This window comes from Labrus mixtus, chromosome 11 (genome assembly GCF_963584025.1).
Source record: "Labrus mixtus chromosome 11, fLabMix1.1, whole genome shotgun sequence".
Taxonomy (NCBI): domain Eukaryota; kingdom Metazoa; phylum Chordata; class Actinopteri; order Labriformes; family Labridae; genus Labrus; species Labrus mixtus.
The window spans coordinates 18980426-19001836 of record NC_083622.1 but is presented as its reverse complement, the minus strand read 5'-3'; the positions used below and the strand labels follow the sequence as shown (position 1 = coordinate 19001836).

The following is a 21411-nucleotide window of genomic DNA, read 5'->3' as shown; positions in this document are numbered from 1 at the left end:
TGATTTCTGACAACTCCTGAATGAAGCCCTGGGGGTGGGGAGGCCGCAGCTACATCACAGGCCTGCTTTATGACTGTTTGTGTGTGTGAGACACTTAAAGACAGAGGTAATAGCTTGGCGTTATAAGAGTAGGTGAGTCGATAAGTGATCTAACTGCTCTCCGATGGAGGATGAGGTAGAAGGTGTCTTTATTGAGTTAAAATGCCGAAATAAAGTCAAACCTTCAGGTTTGTTTCTGCAGCTCTTTGAGGATTATGCATTATACGACACATACAGTACAGAAATAGAGGAAACATACAGGAAAAGAGTGTTTTACAAATCCCATCAAAATCAACATCAAAATCCAGAAAAAAATCCCTGTAGTTTTTGAGATCCCAACGTGTGGTTGTCAATCAAAAGATAATGTTTAAAAAGGTCAAAATTAGATTTCTTTCATGGTTTAATGAGGGTTCAGTAATTTTCTTAAAATGGCTGGGCAGTGTAGCGTTAACAAAAGTCTTTTAAACTGATTAAAAAAGTGCTTTTATAAGTGATACACATTTTGTGCATTCATATCGATAGCGGCAGGGTGTCGAGTATGACATATCTCCATCTGTTTCTCTGGTGTTTTCAATCAAAACTTAAACGGAATAAGAGAGCTAGCGTTCCTTTTCTTAATAAGAAAACATATTCAGCAATCTTCCAAAAACCAAGAGGGTCATTTTGCAACAAATTACACGCACCAAAGGTATTTCCCGAAATGTTTGAGAACATTTGTACCATCTGGATGAGAAATAAATTCCATTTGTGACACAGTGTCAAAAAGTTACAGTAACTATTTCTATCCTGGTTAAGGAACACAACATTCCTTCTCATTTAATGATTTTCACAACAAAATCTTTGTTGACAAAAAGAGAAATATAAAATAACCCCAGCCTCTCATTAGAGTAGATATGAGTATGCAGAACATCTTCATGAGTCTACAGAGGCTTTTATTGACTGACAGCTCTGACTAACCCCTCCATATAGCTGCTTATCCCCGTTAACATTCAGGCCTTACCTTGTGTGTCTGGACATATTATTATCTGTGCCTGAATAAACACAATCCATGCATTTTGATTCTATTGGTGTGTGTTTATATTTATACGTGTGTGTGTGTGTGTGTGTGTGTGTGTGTGTGTGTGTGTGTGTGTGTGTGTGTGTGTGTGTGTGTGTGTGTGTGTGTGTGTGTGTGTGTGTGTGTGTGTGTGTGTGTGTGTGTGTGTTTAGTTATGCCTCTACAAGTTCAGGTTGGAGGCATAGCAGCAGACAGATACATGCATGTGCTCATAGCAGCTGTGTTTCTGAATGGATCCAGCGGCCATTGTTCTCCTGTCACCAACTCATCTCTCAGGCCCAGGAGACACACCGCTGACATTTACCAGACATTCCCCCCTTGTCTCCCCCCTCACTCCCTCTTCTGCCTCACACTCCCCTCATCACTTCTCTCCCACCTTCCCCTTCCCTCTCTCCTGTCTCATTCTCTCGTTCTCCCTCTCTCCTACTACTTCCATCAACTCCCTCGCCCATTCCCTCTTTCTGTCACTCCATCTCTCTCTGTGCGTGATGCGTGGGGACAGATGTGTGTGGATATGAGTGTGTTCGGTGTGTGTGCGAGACAGAGTGAGTGTTTGTGTTAATGAGTGGCCCTTTAAGGCTATTAAGATAAGATTGGTACGCCCAGAGTCCCTCATTACCCAGCAAGCATTGCCCCCTACATAGAATGGTAATTGGGAAGGAGAGAGAGAGAGAAAGAGAGAGAGAGTGTGTGTGTGTGTGTGTGCGTGAGTGTGTGTCAGTGTGTGTGTGTGTGCATGTGTGTGTGTGTGGGGGGGTTAGTAGTGGGTATAATGGGGGGATAAACGAGGGATAATTGGGCAGATCGAGAACAAGAGGAGCGATTGATCAGGTTGATTTGTGTCTGCAGAGAGAAGCGGTGGGAAGAGAGGAAGGGTTAAAGGTTGCACACTCCTGTATGTATGTACACACATGTCTGTGCACACCCATAATACAGATAACACACACCTTTGACATGCATGATTTTAAGCTCTTTAGACCCACACACACTGGAAAAAGTTGTGTTACACTGCTATTGTTGTTATTATTGCATTATTTTCTATCAAACTTGTATGTGTTTAACTTATTTAAACTTGAGACACAGTGGTGTGTGTGTGTGTGTGTGTGTGTGTGTGTGTGTGTGTGTGTGTGTGTGTGTGTGTGTGTGTGTGTGTGTGTGTGTGTGTGTGTGTGTGTGTGTGTGTGTGTGTGTGTGTGTGTGTGTGTGTGTGTGTGTGTCTCTGTGTGTGTGTGTGTGTGTCTGTCTGTCTCTGTGTGTGTGTGTGTGTGTGTCTCTGTGTGTGTGTGTTTGTGTGTGTATGTGTGTGAATTCCATAATGTAATCAATCAGCCTTTAATCTCTCTGACAGTCACTGTTGTCTCTTTCAGATGGTGTAACACCAGCATCACCTGCAGGTTGCACACAAAAATCTCTCAGCCTGCCTGACCTGCTTTCCCATTAAAATCTGAAACTCCCATGATCAAAAACACTTTTCAGTCAATCAAGAATTATTTATTTTCTTTTTAGGTTTTTCTTTATCAATTAAACCTCAGCCATTAATCTAAACTTTCTTCATCAGTACATAAAGGTGTAATATTAAACCTTAAATATGGTTGTCTTACATCAACTCAAAAAAATCTTCGTCAAGCAAACTTTATTTACTTAAGGAAAAAGAGATTCAAGTTATTTTGATTTCATCTGTGTTAAACTCTTACAGTTCTGTTGACAGTTCTGAGAGTGCAGGCTAAATGGATTGCGTCGTTTGGACCCGTGACAAGTATACAATTATTAATTTCACCTTCAACTGTCATTCTGTCTCAGAAATTGCAAACTGTAATGTTTATTTGTTGGACACAGTTATTATCAAGTAAATAGATTCAGATTTTCTGTTTTAATTTTGTATTTTTGAACTGCATAGGTTTAGTAAGACAGTCATACTTTACATGTTAAACAGCTTATATAAATCTAAATCTATTTAAAACAGTGAAAAGTAAAAGTGTAAAAGATACAAAGTAGCCCAAGATGACACCCTCTAAACCTGTCTGTGCAAGAGTTTGAATCTGTGGTTTTATATCACCATCTAGTGGCAGGACTGTGAACAACCACTGACAGAGACAGAAGATGAGTTACAGTCTGTCAGTTCTGCATGAATTAAAAAGTTTCACATCACTGTTGGTTCACCTGCAGGGCCACCTGACACCAATACAATTTCCCATTTCATAAGACAGATTTGTTTTCATTAGAAACTTGCAGTAGTACTTTGGGGTAATTTTAACAAAGCTATTAGAAGCATTGCATGACAGATTTTAGTTTCTCTACATTCATTACAAGTAAAGCTCATGTGAGGAGGATTTAACTGGTCCTCACCAACTCGTCCTAAACAGACTGAAATGACCTTAAACCAAGATTGTCTATTTCTAAATAGTGATTTCTGTAATGGGTTAGCGTCGGACAATACAATGTACTGCACGCTTCTGAATCAGCTTTTGTTTACATTCAGTGATAACCTTGGTGAGTGGTATGTTTGACTGTAACAAGACCGATTTGTTTCCCCTAACATGATATTAGTTAAGCATGTACAGGACAAGATCAGTTTGGAAGATTGATTGATTGTATTTTATTTACATGTCATGCACAAAGTGCCCAGCCCTCATAGGTTTTTCATGGGGCGGCTGTGGTGCATTGGTAGAGTTGGTCGTCTCGCAACGGGAGGGTCAGGGTTCGATCCCCCAGCTCCTGCAGCTACATGTTGTGTTTGTCCATGGGCACTTAACCTCAAGTTGCTCCTGCTGCTTTATTGGCGGCATATGAATGTTTATGAATGGGATAAGCTAATACTGATTGACACTTTACATAGCATCCTCTGCCTTCAGTGTGTGAATGGGTAGGCTTTGACCTTGCAGTGTAAAAGAAGACTAAAGACTAAAAGCCATTTACCAAATTACCAAAAGTCGAAGCGTTTCACATTTATGTCTGGATATCTACACAAGATTAAACTGCCTCACAGGAGCTTTAAAAAAAAGGTTATATTTTTTGGCTGATAGTGTGGATGAGTTATTGACACAGGATCTAGATTAAGTGATTAAATGAACAGGAAACTAACTGAAGAGTTCATTATGATTGTCTTACTTTATTGATAAATGGGTGTGGAGGTGGCTATTTTTAGGGCACTGACATTTTAGCTATGGCTTTGGTTATGACAGTCATTTTCATTGAGACCAATTTATGTCCCAAAAACCCAAATCATATTATTTTGCTCACATGCAAACGTGGCCACAGTCTTCGAGCATGACGTAATGGAATAAGATGAATAAACTCCAAATCACTGGCACATAGTTTGTGTCTGTTAGGGAAACATAAATGCATCTGTGTATGGGGCAAACTGCCCTATTGATCGATCCTGAAAAACAGCACGTAGCGACTCCTGATTGGCTGTTTCTGTGATGGACTGAAGAGGGAGAAGAGAGGAAGGCAGGACGAAACCACTTATCCCGTACAACTGGAAAATATGTAAAGATCTGCGTGGGCTAGAAGGCATCTAGATTCGGATATCAAAGGGGATTATGGTCGCGTAGCGGAATTAGATGGTAAGATTACAAATACGGGTAATTTCAGTGTTGATTAGCCCCTTTGACACGCGGTCATCGAAGTTTAATCCCCCCTCATCCACGTGAATAAAAACATCCAAACAGAATATTAGGATGCGGAGATGATTCTGGTGACGCTGCGATGGATACCTGCGAGGATATTCAAATAATCATGAGAAATCGATTTGATTTCAAGTTGTTACGCTGTTTTATTATTGCCTTTTAAATAAAAATCATTATCAGCCATGATTTTCTCACGGAGGCTGCTGCAGCTGTCGGTTTTGGTGAGCCATATTGGATGGTGGGGGGTCGCGTCGAGCCCCACCGATGAGGGAGCACTCCGGGCCGGCCAAGGGGAGCACGGAGAGCCGGGACACCATGAGCCTCACAAGGACTCCTACAGCACCTTCGCGTCCGAGTTCCTGGAGTCCAGATATCTGTCAGACGACGGTAAGGATGGAGCCGAGTGCTTCGTACTTAAGGCTGCTAGCTAGAGGATTTTGTTTACGTCTCATGCTAAATAAGCAAGATAAAAAAAAAAAAATGCACGAGGCGATAGCATGGGCCAGAGAAACAGAAACGAAGCATATGCTGTTTATTTTGTCCTGTAACCAACCTGTCTGCACTTTGCAAGGCTTTTCAGCACCCAGGCCAGCTCCCCTATGGGGCTGCCCACCCCCCTCTTCCTCTCTCTCTTTCTCTCTCTCACACACACACACACACACACACACACACACACACACACACACACACAAACGAAAAACAAAAGCAGCAAGAGAGAGAGAGAAAGTGCAGATGCCCTCGTCCCAGTTGGCCCTTTCCTTGTTTGATTCTATGTCCTGTGTTAAAAGACCAAACAAGTGCTTCTTTTGCCTTTTTGCAGGTTATCCGTTCCCCACTGCTCCACCAGTCGACCCCTTTGCCAAGATCAAAGTGACTGACTGTGGAGTCACAAAAGGCTGCATAAGGTGAGAAGAGGAGACATCCTTTTCCCTTCCCTCGCTGCCTGAAATCAGAGCTCCAGTGCAGCTGTGTTCCCTGAGGACGCTTTATCCTAGATGCTGTGTCCTAAATCATTTTTTTTTCAACTTATTTTTCATTCTTCTAACTTTAAGAGTGCTGGAGCGACACATGGACCTCTTCTCAGTGCAGTCTTTGTTCTCTGATATCAGTTTGAAATTGATTAAGCCCTGTTGTAAGCCTCACCTTCTCAGCCTACTTCTCTACTGCATATAAAGAGAGTGTTTACATTTGTTTATCTTCATAAAGGTATGGAAAGCCAGGTTGTGATGCAGAGACGTGCGACTACTTCCTGAGTTATCGTCGTATCGGGACAGATGTGGAGTATGAGATGAGTGCAGACACAGACGGCTGGGTGGCTGTAGGTTTCTCGTCTGACAAGAAGATGGTGAGAAGCTACCAAACTTTTTCGGCTTTGTTGAGAGAGTCCTTTGTCCTTGTGCAAAAAAATACACTGACTGACTATACTTGTTGTATCTGAGCAAGTTTCTGTAAATTGCATACGATGTAATAATACGTATTACGAATTTTGAATCTTTTTAAAGCTTGCTGTCCAACCAAATATGACAGAAAGTATCAGAGCCTCTATTTCAAACACAGTTTTATTTGGAATATAACTTTTTTTTTCTAAATTACTTTCTGTCAACCCTTCTCATTAGAATAAACTTCGACATATTCTGCTAGTAGATGAGTTTTACAATAAGTAAATAAAATGATGGTCAACTGTGCTGGATGGTGAACAAAAGTTTATCGATACTGAAGTAACTGTATATTCCCCAGTAATTGTTAACTATTATTTTTTAAACATGTATGGCCTCCTTTTACAAGACAAAAACCTCAGATGTAGCATCATGTGCATTATAATAATATATATATATATATATATCTAGGGTAACAGTCTAGAAAGTAGAAACCCCATCGTCTCTCCTTTGATGAGCAGACATAGTCTCCTGCTGTCTCTTCCTCTAACTGTGTTTGTACTTTGTATCAGAATGGTATTCTTTCAAAATTCAACAATTCAAAGGTAAGCTCATTGCTTTTGTTTTCCTTCCCCAGGGAGGGGACGACGTCATGGGTTGTGTCCATGATGATAACGGACGTGTGCGGATCCATCACTTCTACAATGTGGGCCAGTGGGCTAAAGAAATAAAGAGGAACCCTGCGAGAGATGAAGAGGGCATCTTCGAGAACAACCGGGTGACCTGCCGCTTCAAACGGCCGTTATACGTCCCCAGAGAGGAGACTCTTGTAGACTTACACCTGTCGTGGTATTACCTGTTTGCATGGGGACCTGCCATACAAGGTGAATCATCATGCTTAAGGATACACTTGGCTAGCTTCTCTTTGTCTTTCATGACATTTACTACATCTTCTTACCTTTTCCAACAGGGTCCATTACAAGGCACGACATCGACAGTCCACCTGTCAGTGACCGCATGATCAGCATCTACAAGTATGAGGACATCTTTATGCCTTCTACAGCCTACCAGACCTTCAACTCCCCCCTCTGCTTACTGCTCATAGTAGCTCTCACCTTTTATCTACTAATGGGAACACCGTAATAAAGCTCAGCATGTGGTGGGGGGAAAAAAAGAGGGAAAGAGAAGAGGAAGCAGCAATAAAAAATGTTGTCGTTTCTGTCAAGTGTGCTTTGCACAGAGAGACACTATATTCAATACATTTAAGAACTTAGAGAGAATATATTGTTTTTCAGAACTCACACAGAGGATCAGGATAAAATGATGAACCAGTACTGTAGAGCTATCATGTACTGGTGTCAGTAAAAATACAGGGTCTGATAAAAAGTAGTATTATAGTTTAAGCACACCAGTTATTTTCAGTATTTCATATAGCTACCAAGTATCAATAACTATCAGTACCGATGACTTAGCCTGGCAAGTCTTCAGAATACTGCATGCACTCAAAAGTCTGGGAACAGCCCCTGTTCACTGGAGAAGAAGAAGAGAAAGAAGACAGTATCTTGTGTTGAACTTGACTACATCATGAAAGATACCTGTGGAGAAAAAGGACATAAAGCAACCACACTTAATGTTCTTTCACGATTATGTTTTCAAGGATATAATCCTTTGCAAAAGTAGCAGGAAAAAGATGGTCTATTTCTTTGTTTTCACTATAACAGCATGTAGTTTCTAGGGACTGAATACAGTATATGTTTACCACGTTAAAGCTCTTTATTTATTTTTCAAATGTTAATGTTGATGGCACTGATAAACTCTTGGCTCATCTTACTCAAAACCTTTCCTTTAATTATATTTGTTTTCTCAACCACAGTGGTTGTGACTTTGGCACTGTGACTGTGTTTAGCAGGCAGAGCGAGACTTCTACCTGAGTTACTATTACCCACATAAGCAATAACACACTGACAGGAGCAAACTGACAAGTGAAGAACAGTTTACTGGGACTGAGACACATTTTCCCTCCAGTTTGTTATTGTAGCCTTTTGATCTGTATCAAAAATGGATATGTCATTATGCCTCTCACTTAAATGAATCTACAATGTTTGAGTTTATTATCAATAAAACTTTTAATGAAAACAAATACAGTATACTCAAGAGAATAATGATGTTTCTTTGCATGAACAGACAGATGTGACAGTCAGATATTATGACTCTTTATACACATTTAAAAAAAACAACAAAGTTTTAAAATAGCTTTATTTAAAAACGCATTTAACAATTTGAGTTTATATTTCATTTTATATTTCACTTTGAAAGTGAAAGCAGTCTTCCGGTGAAGTGTTATCCTTACCCCACTTGAGACTTGTAAACTTCATATGCACAATTGACTATTATTCACAGTTGCCAATGCCAAGTATAATTGATTTAAATAAAAATGAACATTGCTTAATGTACTTTACATTAAACGGGATTCAAGAGACCTGCTTTCTTTGCCATCCATGCTTGCATTAGCAACATTGACATAAAATGTGGCCATTTCCTAAAAATGTGTCTTATTTTATGACCACACTAAATCAACTTTTATCTGTGAATGTCACATGTAGGACTCTTGAACTCAAGTAGGTCTATTATAACGCCTATTTACTGACCGTGATGTAAAGCAGGTGCTAGAAATTCAAATCTATCTAACAAGTTATTTCAATCGTTTTGAAATCATTAGTGACTTGCATGGCTTTCCTCCAACGTGTCATGAGTTGGTGTTACCACTGCGGGGCGCCAAACTCTGACATTAAAATATCTCAACGCTACTTATGATAGTAAAAAAAAAAAAATAAATAAAGTACATAGGTCTATATATAGCCTGTTCAGATGCGGAGATGAAAAAAAATACGCTGTCGATTATTCTGATTATATTTTGTAATATCAATTTCAACAACGGTAATACAATACAAATATTAACAACAACAATAATAAGTATAACTATAATTGTTATTGTTGTTATTATATTAATAATAATAAAAAATAAGTCCCCGGAAGCGATTTTCTTTTTTACACAGACCGACCCCACTTCCCACAGTTCCGTTGGCGGCTTCAACGCGTTACGTCATATGTTTTCCTTCCTCACGCGGTGGATATCTCGGGTGGAGCGACGTTACTGGAGCGGAGTTGGAAACATGGCAGACGAGGAGGACTCGGCACCGGAGCCTGCCGCTGTCTCTCCCCCGACGAGCCCTCCCTGCGAGCGGCCTCACTTTGTCTCCTTTTCCGAGAGCGTGCAGCCGGCGGTCGGGATGATGAGCCAGCTGCTGAGCCAGCCGTCTTCTCTGAAGTTTGATAAAAATATCAAACAGGCCTTCTATAACACCGGGGCGATGATCTTCGTAGCTATCTGCTGCGGAGCTGCGGTGCTGGTCTACTTCATCCTGGAGGCCTTCCTCCGTCCGCTGCTGTGGGCTACGCTCTGCGGAACCTTTCTGCACCCCTTCAAGCACTCCTTGGCCCGGCTCGGCCGCTCCTGGCTCAGCGGCCTACAGGAAACCGGGACGCCCATCGTGCTTGGGACCCTGCTGGTCCCTGTGTGGTGTGTGAACCACGGGATGGAGGCGATGGGTCGGCTGGTGCTGGAGAGGCTGACGGTGCTGCTGGTGATCGGTGCCGGAGCGCCGCTGATCTACTTCCTCTACCTGTTCTGGAGCGTCATCGGCATGCAGGTGATCCTCGGGCACGTCTGCGGGATCATCGGGGCCGTGCTGGACTGTTTCCACACCGTGTGGGTGAGTAAGTGAACAGTGGCAACTGGGTACATACATGCACCCTTCTCTAATGACAACAAAAGCCCCTCTGTGTCGCTGTGTGGATGCCACTGGTGGGTGAGGTCAGCATGTCAACCGAGTCACCCAACACTGGCTGCCGACGGCTCAGAGAAGAGCTGGGCCAATTGGTTGAGATCATTTCAAATATTATTGATACTGTTATTGTTTATACCATAAAAATGTACACAAAATGATGCAGCGCAAAGAGCCATGTAGAAAAGTAAAAGTCAGTCATATAATACAAGAACAGAGGGCTAAATGCAGAGATAAAACTACTAATTTATTATCTGTTTAATTAAAAACCAGCAACAACAACAATAACAGTCACCAACATGTTTTATGTACAATTTCTCATTTAATTTCTTTTAAGAGTAAAAATGACCACCGAACCATCTGCTGTTTTTTCTGAATGTGTACAAGTGTACATGTTCAAAGATTCTATGTGATGTTATAATCTATACACTATCCTAGAAATAAATACTAGTCTTAAAATGTATGAATTGCATTTTGTTGCATTTTGTTTTGCAACATGAATTGCATGAATTGCGTCTAATTGTGTCTGTAATGAGTTCATATTTTAACCACATTTTAAAAACAGAATATTCTAGGAACTTGTGACTTAAATTTTTCCTCAGCTGATCTAATCTCTAAGAGTTTTTTTTGTTTTGTTTTGATCAATGCCTCGTGATTCCCAAACAGCTCCAGGGGCATGAGCACAGCTAAACCTGGTATAGTTACAAATTGTGTTAAACGGTCTTCCTAAGACAGTCTGTCCTTTCTCTAGACGCAGCGGTGGATCCACACAGGGTCCCTGACTATTAATAGGCTGAAGGACGGTGTATTAAATAACTTCCAAAGATGCATTTGTGTGGAAAGAAAGACGTTTGGACCATTGTGTCCAGACCAGAAGACATCTTATTTCATACTTTTCCCCTTTTCACGTTATCAGAGGTGTGGGAGGCCTGGAGGTCGCAGTTTGATCCCTTCAAGGCCTTAAAAAAATGATATTGAAGCAGTTTAAGAAATGATCAGTCATTGACTTCTCTAATGCCTTGGATTGATCCAATCCCATCTGCCAGCAATCATTACTATAACACAAAGTTGTGGACATGATACAATACAGCTGAAAACTTCTACCCAATAATAATGAATCATATGATCGTCACAAACACTGGCCATGTTCTTTTAACTCAGTCAGAAAGTTCAGAAACTCTGCAGCAAAACATCCTGTGATGCAGGAATCACAACATTTGTTTGTACCCTGTGTTCATAATGTTTCCCCTCTGACTCTTTGGCTTCTCTTCAGGTGTGCACTTTGGTGTTTGGCTACCTGTTGGCTGTTTGTTTCAAATGGGGACCTCACACTGAGCATTACCTGCGGGCTCTGGCTGTTCCTGTTTGGTCTGTCCTGCTCTTCTACATTGGTGAGTTTGTGTGAGAGGGGGAACCTGCTCTGACCTGTTAGATTTCATTTCATACACATTGTCTTTGCCGATGGGTTGATTCTTTACATTTTTTTGCAAACTTGAGTAGACATGTCACTGCAACATTGAGTTTTTCTGAAGTGGAAGGAGTAAAGTTGTCCTCCAGTAAATGAAAGAGGGTGTCTCTACAGGTCCTCTATCAGACGGAGCACATGCCGAGTAGATGAGGAAGACTCCAGTATTTTTAGCACACTTGACCTTCAGGCGTGAAATGTTAAATGTGACTGAGTGCATGTTCAAATGTTGCTATATGATAGGGTGATTATAATATCATCTTAGAGTATCGTGAAGACTTTATAGTTGTAAAACAATTTTTTTTTTTTTGCAGTGCACCTGAAGTCAGTATTTTCCAATAAAATGACCAGCAGTGTAAGTAAAAATGCATTCAGTCTGTTAATATTCAACTCTTTTGATTTCTTTGTGTTTTAGTGTCTCTGACTGGTTCGTGGAGAGTGCCCATATTTGTTTTAATGGTTATTCTCATGATCCTTGGCTCTCTGGAGAAACCGCCTGTCCCTGGCAGAGGTGAATACTTGTGAACACACGCACACACACACACACACCAGTTGTCTTTACAAATATTTACTAATGATTAAAACAATAAAGAAGTGATTTGTTTGTCTGTGATCTATAAATATGTCGGTACAGTAGGATTATGCTACATTCAGTCAACGCTAAGCTAGCTGTTTCCCCTATGCTAAGCTAACTGGCTGCTCGGTATAGCTTCATATTTACTGTTCAAACATGTTAGTGGTATCCTTCTTCTAAACCTACAGTTGTTTGTATTATAATGTATGTATACGAGGTATTAGGTGGAGAGTTTGTCATTCAAACGGTGAAATGTAAACACAAAAATGATAAGTGTGTCTGGTATAGTGTGTGACTGTTCTCTGCCTCTCTACCTCCCCAGGAGAGCTGTCAGGGCAGGTGTTGTCGTTCGCTGCTAACACTATTTACATGGCTATCTCCTGTAGCAATCTTCAGCTGAAAACTGAGCCCAGTGGAAACTCAACTACAGGTAATATAAGGCAGCTTCGTTTCATTTTCACCTGTTCGCACCTTGAGTAACTACATAACTGCAACAGTGATCAGCACTTGCTGCATGACACCAAACCAATGTCAGTCCTTGTGTCTTTTTCTTATTGTCATCCCCTGTGTTTTCTCCATGTCCTCCTACAAGATCGAGTGCAGTCTGTTGGCCCACTTCCCTCCACGCCTGGATTCCCTCGCGGCTCTCGTTCGCTTCCAGCCGGCCTCTTTCAGAAAGAGAAAAGCTCCCACAGAGCCAGTGACATCTACTTCATTCTGCTGGTGTGGGCCATCGTGCTGGTTCAGGTGTGGCTAAACCTATGGATCCTACAGCTGCTGCCCATTCCTCTGGCCGGTATACTGAACACACGCATACACATGCATGCACGCACACTGTTTTTCACCCTCCTTCTCTCACACCTGCTCAGACTAATGTTGCGTTGATGATTCAGTGTGGGTGCTAAAGAAGCTGGTGGTCCACTTTGGCCTGAAGAGCTTTGCAGAGCGGACTCTCAGCTCGTGGTGGGTGGTGCTGGAGAAGCTGGGACGTGAGCGAGAGGAGGCCCTGCTGCCTGGACCAATCAAAGGCCTGGCACAGTTCCTGCTGCGTGTGGACACTAAGGTAATGTCTCTGACCGATCTCCAAGTGCCAGATGTGCAGGTTGCTCTCCTTAATTACACAATCTCTTACTTTCACACATCATCATCAAACTCACACACTCCTTGTTTTGTAAACTGGTATATTTTAAACATGTTTAAGGTCCTCAGTGGCTACAAAGGTCTCTTCGTACTATAAATGTTTCAGCTCAGCTCAAAGACCACAGCATAAAATATTCAGCAAGTGTTGAACAGCTTTGGAATTCTAATTCTAATGAGAGAGCTCACAATGTTTGGAGCATGCAGAACTTTCTTAGTGAATAACTTTCTGGGAACTTTTGAGGTTGAAGAAAATACATCTCTGGTATGTAGTCCACTAAATAAAAAAACAAACAACTAACAAACCCTACAAAATAAGGTTACTGCAATCATTCATTCATTCAGAATCTGCTCTACGCTATTCCACAGAAAATATAGCACTGCGTAAATAAAGTTGAAATACCCGTACATATTTGATACATTTTTTTAAATTTTAATATTAGAGATTAAATAAAAAATTAGAACAAAATCATCAGCCTGGTGGGGCGCTGTGGCGCTCCTTTGCCACTTGTCATTCCCCACTCTCTGTCCCTGATATCTGACCCTATTCAATGTCCCATCTCTGTGATAGAGGCATAAAAGCCCAGAATAAATAATAATAATAAATAAATAAACAAAACATTAGCCTGTACGCATATAAATCTTTTGCATCGCTCCAGTCCTCAACCCCTCCTTAAATAATATTGATTACATTGTTAACCCACAAAAAACAACAATAGCAATACATTCTAGTTTAAAATAAAGATTTTGGGTCATTTGAACCATCATGTATTTCTCGTTCTAGTTTATTCTTAATTCAGTCAAAAACACACTGAAACTGAAAAGATGTTTTTAATATAAAACTGTCGTGAAGATTGAGCTCTTATGTGAACGGAGACATTTTGATGGTCTGTTCACTGTGCTGTCCTTGCAGGTTTTAGTTTTTACTGGGTCTTTCTGTGATCTCCTTCCAGCCAGAACTGGCTCTGTTTACTGCTCACATAGTGTTGTTTTGAGACACAGAAAGCTTCTGTACACTACCTGTCTAGGACAAACAGAGTAAGTGACTCCTGCTGGTGAACATAGTGGAGCATTAAAAAAAACTGATATTTCCAGAAATATTGCACTTTGCATTTGTCAAAGAAAACAAACACAAAACTCATCGCTGACAACTTACACACTAAATGATGTCTCTCCCTTGATGCTAATGGAGAACATTCTGTCATGTGTTTTCCACAATGACTGGCATCCCCCTGTAAAGCCACACTCCTGTTTGCTGTTATCCTTCCTCTCACTCTTCTCTACCCGACCACTCAAACCCCGTAACAAAGAGGCTGTGTTCTTCTTGCACGGGTACTTGTGATGACTGCTGCACAGATCTTTCCAAAAATAATCTTCCCAATGTCTCTTTGTCTCCTCCCCAAGCTCTGGCATTGGCTTAACAAGCAGGTAATGATTTTGGGGAGCAGAGTGCTGAGAGAAAGAGTGTGTATGAGATAACTCAGATCAACCTGTTTATATGTGTGGGTGAAGGTGTGAGCACACCTCGTAGTAGCTTGGACTGGCACTTTACCCATCCACTGTCATCACCCTGTCATCCTGTTTGTGTGTTTGTCCTCTCACTGCTTTCCTGCTGCCTGCTTTTATTTTGAAAGGAAGCTACGGTCAGGTCGAGGACTATTTTGTCCCTTGGCCTCATCCGTACCTTCCCTGCTTTGATCTAACCGGCAGGTTTGGCTTGAGAGTGAATGGGCCGCATGGAGCAATGGCTGATGTAAAGAGCGGAGATGGAGGAGCGGACAATGTTTCTGAACACATGTTGGTCCATAACCCTGAGGTTGATTATGCTCTAATACAAATGAAGAAGAAAAACGGCTCTAGGTGGGCAGGGTTGGGATGTGATCATGCTGGTTGGGAATGGGGCAGGGGATTTACAAAACATTGGAAACACCAATCAAGTTTGGATGGATGTGAAAACACTTCAATAACAACCTTTATCTTTAAAAGAGCTGAATTTCTTTATAATATTATATGATAATGTATCTAGCAACATTTTATATTATATTTATAATTTGATCTACAGTCAACACAAAGTATGTTCTACAAAAGATTTGAAGATACTTCAGGCTCCCCTGTTTAAGTCAGTGGTCCCAGTTGGGCCACCCAAGGTCTGCTTACCTGTTTTTGTCACCTGGCAAAACTTTTCACATTCGAAAGGAACAGTTTTGATCAGACTGAGAAATGGCTCATCAGACTGTAATCCTCTTTTATTCATCTTCTGAAGGACAAGATTGGCATTATTATACATGGATATGTTCTTTATTATTATCAACAAATTCCATGAAAAGACAAAGGCCTACACAGACAAAACCTTGCTCTAATAGAGTATTGTCTGGGCATCCAAAGCCTGAAATATCATATTCCTCCAAGCAATGGAGCTCCAATGTTGTTCAATGGTTAACCTTTTGGCCTTATTGGAGAGAAGTGTCCAATGGAACACATCCTCTTTCATTAAAGTAACTATAATGTCCAGTCACTTCATTTTAACACATGGCTTTTGTGACATTAACACACAGTCATACAGATACTGACGCTGTCATTGGTTTGCTGTTGATGCGGTTATTTGGAACACTGAGAAACCTGAGTTAAGAATCAACTTTGAAATCATGCAAAAGTCTTTGGATTAAACATTCTGCACACAGCCTGAGTTTTCACTCGCATGTTTGCTAGTGTAAGGATGTGTGCATGCTTGAGACGGACATCGTGGATGTTGGTTGACTCAACTTCACTCAGGGCCAAAGTGAGCACTTTTAGATCCTAAATGGGAAGGACGCAGGTTTCTCCATGTGTCTGCTCTCTGTATATTTTCAGTGTCTTCAGAATCCCAATGACTTTTTATCTTCTCTTTTTCCACACCTCCCTGTCTTTCTCGTATATGGCTTCTCCTCCTCTGTGTCTGTAGATGATCGTGTGGTTGGAGCGATCTCTGGATAAAATCATCAGCATCTTCATCATCTTCGTCCTGGTTTCAGGGACGCTGCTCATGGCTCTTCTGCTCACTGCTATGGTATGTTTGTTGCTCCTTTGAGTCACTCGATTGCTACTCGGAGACATGGTCCTGTAGAAGTGTTTAACTTTGATCTTTTTAGGTTCATCATGAAAGCGTTCACATCGTCGACGTAACGAGTAACCTCATCAACGAGACCGTGTCTAATCATCCAGAATGGGCAAAGTATGACGGTTTAAACTTTTTTCTTAGTATCTTTATCTTTTGGGGTTTATCATTTCACATCTGCTGAACTCTTCCTGTCCTGTAGTTGGCTTCCAGAGGCTCATGTGGTTCAGAAGGCTCTAAATTCAGCTGCTACTAATGTCTATCAACACGGTCGAGAATGGATAACACAGAAGGTAAGAATGATGACTGCCACTGTACTTTTTCATTGATTTCTCAGACTTAAAATATGGAATCAGAACCAGAAAACTGCTCAATTCATTGAATCTTTCCTCCTTTGTGCAGCTCCATAAGATGTTAGGAGACAAGGTGAACCACACAGCTGTGATTGAGAAACAGGTTTTGGAGCTTTGGGACAGACTGTATCACTCCTGGTTTGTGAAGGTATTGTGAGGACGACTGACGCCAGGCCTGTCTTTTTTAAGTCCCCCCCCCCTTTAAATTCACAAAATATTTCCTGCTTTAACAGAACACTACCCACACTGGACGCCTTCGTGGTCAGAAGATGATGGCTCAGAGACAGAACAGCTGGTTAGGCGACATCCTGGACTGGAAGGACATCGCCTCCTTTCTGCAGGAAAATATTGAGACCCTGCTGTCTGTAAGTATTTGTGTATAACTCTGTCTTTAAGTAGCATTTATTCTGGTTTCTTTGAAAAGTGTTTGCCAGAACAAAGCAACATCACGTGTCCTGATATTTTCTTAGAATCAGTGAAGGGATAAATTTCATGCCCTGGCTGGCCTTTAATTGGTGTTGCAACATCTGGAAGTTGTTGACAGATTTGCAGACGTGTGTCTCAGAGGGTTGTTTTCACAGTTTTCCCTGTGGCTGACGTGTTTACCGTCTACTTGTTTTATAGATCCTGGAGTCTCTGTGGGTGGTGATGAGCAGAAATGTCGGCCTCCTCATCTCCACCACGACCACTCTCTTCACCGTCCTGTTCCACAGTGGCACTGCGCTGCTCAACTTCGCTCTGAGTCTGGTATGAGACATTCACTGATTTGAACTATTAACATAATAATCAATGAAATTACTTTATGAATAAATCACCTGAGGTGGATTTTGTTTTGCTTTTTGACAGTTTGAACTCAGCAAAAACTACAACTTAGGGTTTACAATCAGAGAAAAAAGTTAACATTTGCTGCGTCTTTAGACTTTTTATTACACAAGAGTGACACATCCAAATATTTCACTTCAAAATCAAGTTGTTAGACCTCATAAGGAATGAAACAGACTATATTTGTGCTGCAACGTTAGCACGTGGTGTTTTTTGTTGATTATTGATCAGTTATATTTGCTATCATATACATGTAAAGCTTTGTTTAAAAAATATGAATATGTAGTCTTGGTCTCTGGTGCAGATTTACCTTTCATTCATCCTCTTTTTTCACTTTGGGATCTGGAAGTTCATGGATTTATTTAAAACAAAATAAGCTAAAGCCCCGTTCAGAGTCAGAAAAGGCAAATAAATTATATTGTTGCTGCATGCTTTGTTGTTTTTAACGCTAACCTTTTGATTTCTGCACAGTTGTTGAATAATATTGATCACTGTCTTCGCCTTTGTCCGAGTAAAGTAAATCTATGTTTACTCTTTATGTGCAGGTGATTTTCCTCACCACTCTCTTCTACCTGCTGAGCTCCAGCGGTGAATACTACAAACCTGTGAAATGGGTGATCAGCCTGACCCCCCTCTCCCAGCCTGGACCCTCCTCTAATATCATAGGCCAGTCTGTGGAAGAGGCCATCAGGTAGACACACATACAGAATCTCCTCGCAGCTATGCAATCACATGTGAACAGTCTAAACAAAGACATTCATTTTGCCCTTGTGTGTGTTTTATCTTGAAAGAGGAGTGTTTGACGCATCTTTTAAAATGGCCGGCTTCTACGGTCTATACACTTGGCTCACTCACACCATCTTTGGCATCAACATTGTTTTCATTCCCTCTGGTGAGTCTTCACGTTTACAGCAGATTGTGATGTCTCAATACCTGGACTTTACCGGCCACAGTCAGTGATTACTCACTCTCTTTTTAATCTCTTCCCCCCCCCCCCCCCCGCCTGAAGCCCTGGCTGCCATCCTGGGTGCTGTACCATTCCTGGGGACGTACTGGGCAGCGGTGCCAGCAGTGTGCGACCTGTGGCTTGCACAGGGAGAAGGCGCGAAGGCCGTGCTGCTGCTGATCTTTCACCTGCTTCCGACCTATTTTGTAGACACGGCGATCTACTCGGACATATCAGGGTGTGTACGCCATGTTTCGGATGCTTATTGTTCCCCAGAATAGCATTGGCACATTTGTCCGACAGACTTCGATATTCAAACGGCCTTGTTAGTAGGGGAAAACTGCTTGGAAAGGAAAGTATTCAGTGTGAAGTCTATAAATAGTGTTTCTATTAGCGCAATCAGTTTCATAAAAATCAGCTGTTTGAGAGCCAAAGAAAACAACACCAGACAGCCGGCCAGATTATGCTCCAGCTTTTATTGGCAGCCACCTCTTTATTAATCACCAAGGGGAAATCAGCTTTTTCACTTTGTTATTGGACATGCTCCACAAACACGATCCTATGGACATGCACTTACAGAGAGAAGCTCCTCTACAGTTATTTGGGAACTTCTCCATTAACCCGTCCCAGATTCCATCCTTTGGTCCGTATTGTGTTGTGGAGAGATGTTATGAAAAGGATGTTCTTGAGACATTTCTGTGTTTTGATCTCTTGTCTTTGTCTCAGGGGTGGACACCCATATCTGACAGGTCTGGCGGTGGCAGGAGGAGCGTACTATCTGGGTCTGGAGGGCGCCATCATCGGGCCGATCCTCCTCTGCATCCTGGTGGTTGCAGCAAACATCTACAGCGCCATGCTGATGAGTCCCAGCTCGGCTGCACCAACACCCGTGCAGTCCACCTGGCCGCTCCACCCCACGAGGTAAAATTGAGATCTGAAACACTTTGATACAATGGATTGGAATGCACCCCTACCATTATTGTCCTCGTTAACTGTCGCTTATAGGACCTTCACAGACTCCACCCCTTCGGTCCTGAAGAAGAGTGAGTGAGAGGATTTGTTCCTGCGGCCTCTTATTGGCTGATTCCTCGCTGGAACTGCTCTCCTCCCTGGAGCTCCTCCTTCGCCGCTCGCCCGGCTCTACAGGAGCCCCCGGCCCGGAAGAGAAGGCAGCCGACTGCTTACCAAAGCTCTTTCTCTGAGCAGTTTGTCTCCAGCTGCTCTCAATCTAGACCCAAAAAATGACGGATGTGAGCGTTCATCCTGATCCCAAATATAAACCAATGACTGCACATTGGACTTTGAATGGTGAAGATGTTGGTGCTAATCAATCATCACTCTGTGCCATGTGCCTAAATAGGTTTTGATACATTTGAAAAAGCCTAAAATGATTGTCCAGTTTGTGGTGAATAATAACTTCATATGCCCCTGATGTCCACCTTCACTCCCCGGCTGTGTTTCAGCTCCAGAATGTGCTCGTGCAGTATTTGTACTCCCTACCTCTCTCCTCATTGAGGCTCACGTAGAGTTTATAGCGACGGTTAAGCTGTGTGAAGATAAACCTAAGTCCTCAAACCTGGCCGGGGGGGGGGGGGTGTTGATAACTGTTTTTATTAACTTCATTCACGTTTCAGTGATTGTAGCCCCAGATCGCTGCTTACAAGACTTCTACTCCTGCTCTCCTGCACCAGGATCCGTTACCACTTTGTCACTTTTTTTCTTTTACTGCATGTCAATGTTTCATCTTTTCTTCTAATGTCTACAGGTTCAGACAGATGACGACTACTTTAGAGGGTCGGACAAGTTGTCCGGTTAGGGAATTTGGTCTGAATTTGAGACCAGGGGATTAACGAGGGATTATGTTTTAACATTTTTCATTGTTTTATAAAACACTGAGTGCAATTGAACATACCGAGCTGATTCAGCAGTGAGAATATCGATAACCTCATTGATGAGATTGACTGAGTAATTTTGTCAGAATTCCAAAGTCTTGGTATGACTGTGATTTTTTTCAGTAGTTGTAAGTCCAACAGGAGAGTCTTTATGTTTTCTATTCACCTCATCCACTCTTCGCTCTCTCCATTCTTAAACATCAGTCTGCGCACTTTGAACAGAGTATGAAGTTGTTTACATCATTTGAAGCTTTAACGAACAAGCTGTACATATGAACTGTGTATGTAATGTGACACACTAATCAAACTTGGCTACTATGTTAGCTGCCTGGGGGTAGGATATGTCCTGGGTTTGAACAAGCGTTAGCAATAGTTCACTGTTCAGCTGAAACTGTTTGCATTTGGTCCTGTTGTATTTTATATCACTGGATATGCACTGACACAATAAACATCATTTAAACCAATGTGTCCTTGTTGGTACTTTGCTTCTTGGTAAAGGGTCCAACTTCAAAGTATTTTCAATCATTTTTCATAAAATTTAAGAAAATAGTGAGGAGTGCTCTTCACAATATGACTTTTTGTTTCCAGCCCCCAGCTTCTATTCCATCACTCTTAAATGGAGGCTGTCATATGATTACATAAGGATATCACGTTATTATTATTTTTTGGGAAATTTATTTTGTTCATAGACCAAACAATAGAGTATAATACAAACATAAAATCTCAAATCTTGAATTAAAAGGAGCAGAAAGAAGAAAAATCTTGAGATTCTTTGGTATCTCTGTTGAGATTGTTAAAGGGGGTATAATATGTCCTCTTTAAAGCTATAACGGCTTTCCCTTTTTTTTGTTTGTTGGCAACGTTTTCTTACTAGCTTTGTACATCATTTGCAGAATACTGTTATCTACTAATTCATCACATTGAAACAACTTTAACTGATTACAGGTTTGACAGATCTCTATAGAGACTTTTTATGGCTCTTTTTTGCTAAATGAAAATTGAACGGTTGTTATAATTACTGACGGATTACAGTCTGGTTTAAAGTAGGTTCAGACTGAGCTCATTAAACTGTAATACATAACGTATTATGTTTTACTAATTAAAAACCAAACATGTTTATTATGGGTCCATTTTTGTCTTGGGAGCAAAATCTTAATTTCTTAAGAAACTTAAGATATTAAG

General features: G+C 41.4%; 2 protein-coding genes across 3 annotated transcripts; both read left to right on the top strand.

The window, feature by feature from the left end:
- Positions 1–4544: 4544 nt before the first annotated feature.
- Positions 4545–7869, top strand: LOC132983971 (DOMON domain-containing protein FRRS1L). The gene is made up of 5 exons (XM_061050548.1): positions 4545–5112; positions 5546–5630; positions 5932–6070; positions 6739–6985; positions 7072–7869. Exons 1-5 carry the CDS (start codon positions 4908–4910, stop codon positions 7242–7244), a joined length of 849 nt encoding a protein of 282 aa, XP_060906531.1. The 5' UTR covers positions 4545–4907; the 3' UTR covers positions 7245–7869.
- A 1326-nt stretch (positions 7870–9195) lies between these two features.
- tmem245 (transmembrane protein 245) lies at positions 9196–20693 on the top strand. Of its 2 annotated transcripts, XM_061050553.1 has the most exons (18): positions 9196–9874; positions 11220–11337; positions 11827–11922; positions 12308–12415; positions 12578–12781; positions 12879–13048; positions 14527–14550; positions 16064–16168; positions 16251–16333; positions 16419–16509; positions 16619–16717; positions 16803–16934; positions 17194–17316; positions 17937–18082; positions 18183–18283; positions 18401–18575; positions 19064–19258; positions 19343–20693. In XM_061050553.1, the coding sequence occupies exons 1-18, from the start codon at positions 9209–9211 to the stop codon at positions 19386–19388; spliced, it is 2682 nt and encodes an 893-aa protein (XP_060906536.1). In that variant the 5' UTR covers positions 9196–9208; the 3' UTR covers positions 19389–20693. The 2 variants fall into 2 exon arrangements, with proteins under 2 accessions (XP_060906536.1, XP_060906537.1); XM_061050554.1 differs by lacking the exon at positions 14527–14550.
- The last annotated feature ends 718 nt before the right edge of the window (positions 20694–21411 follow it).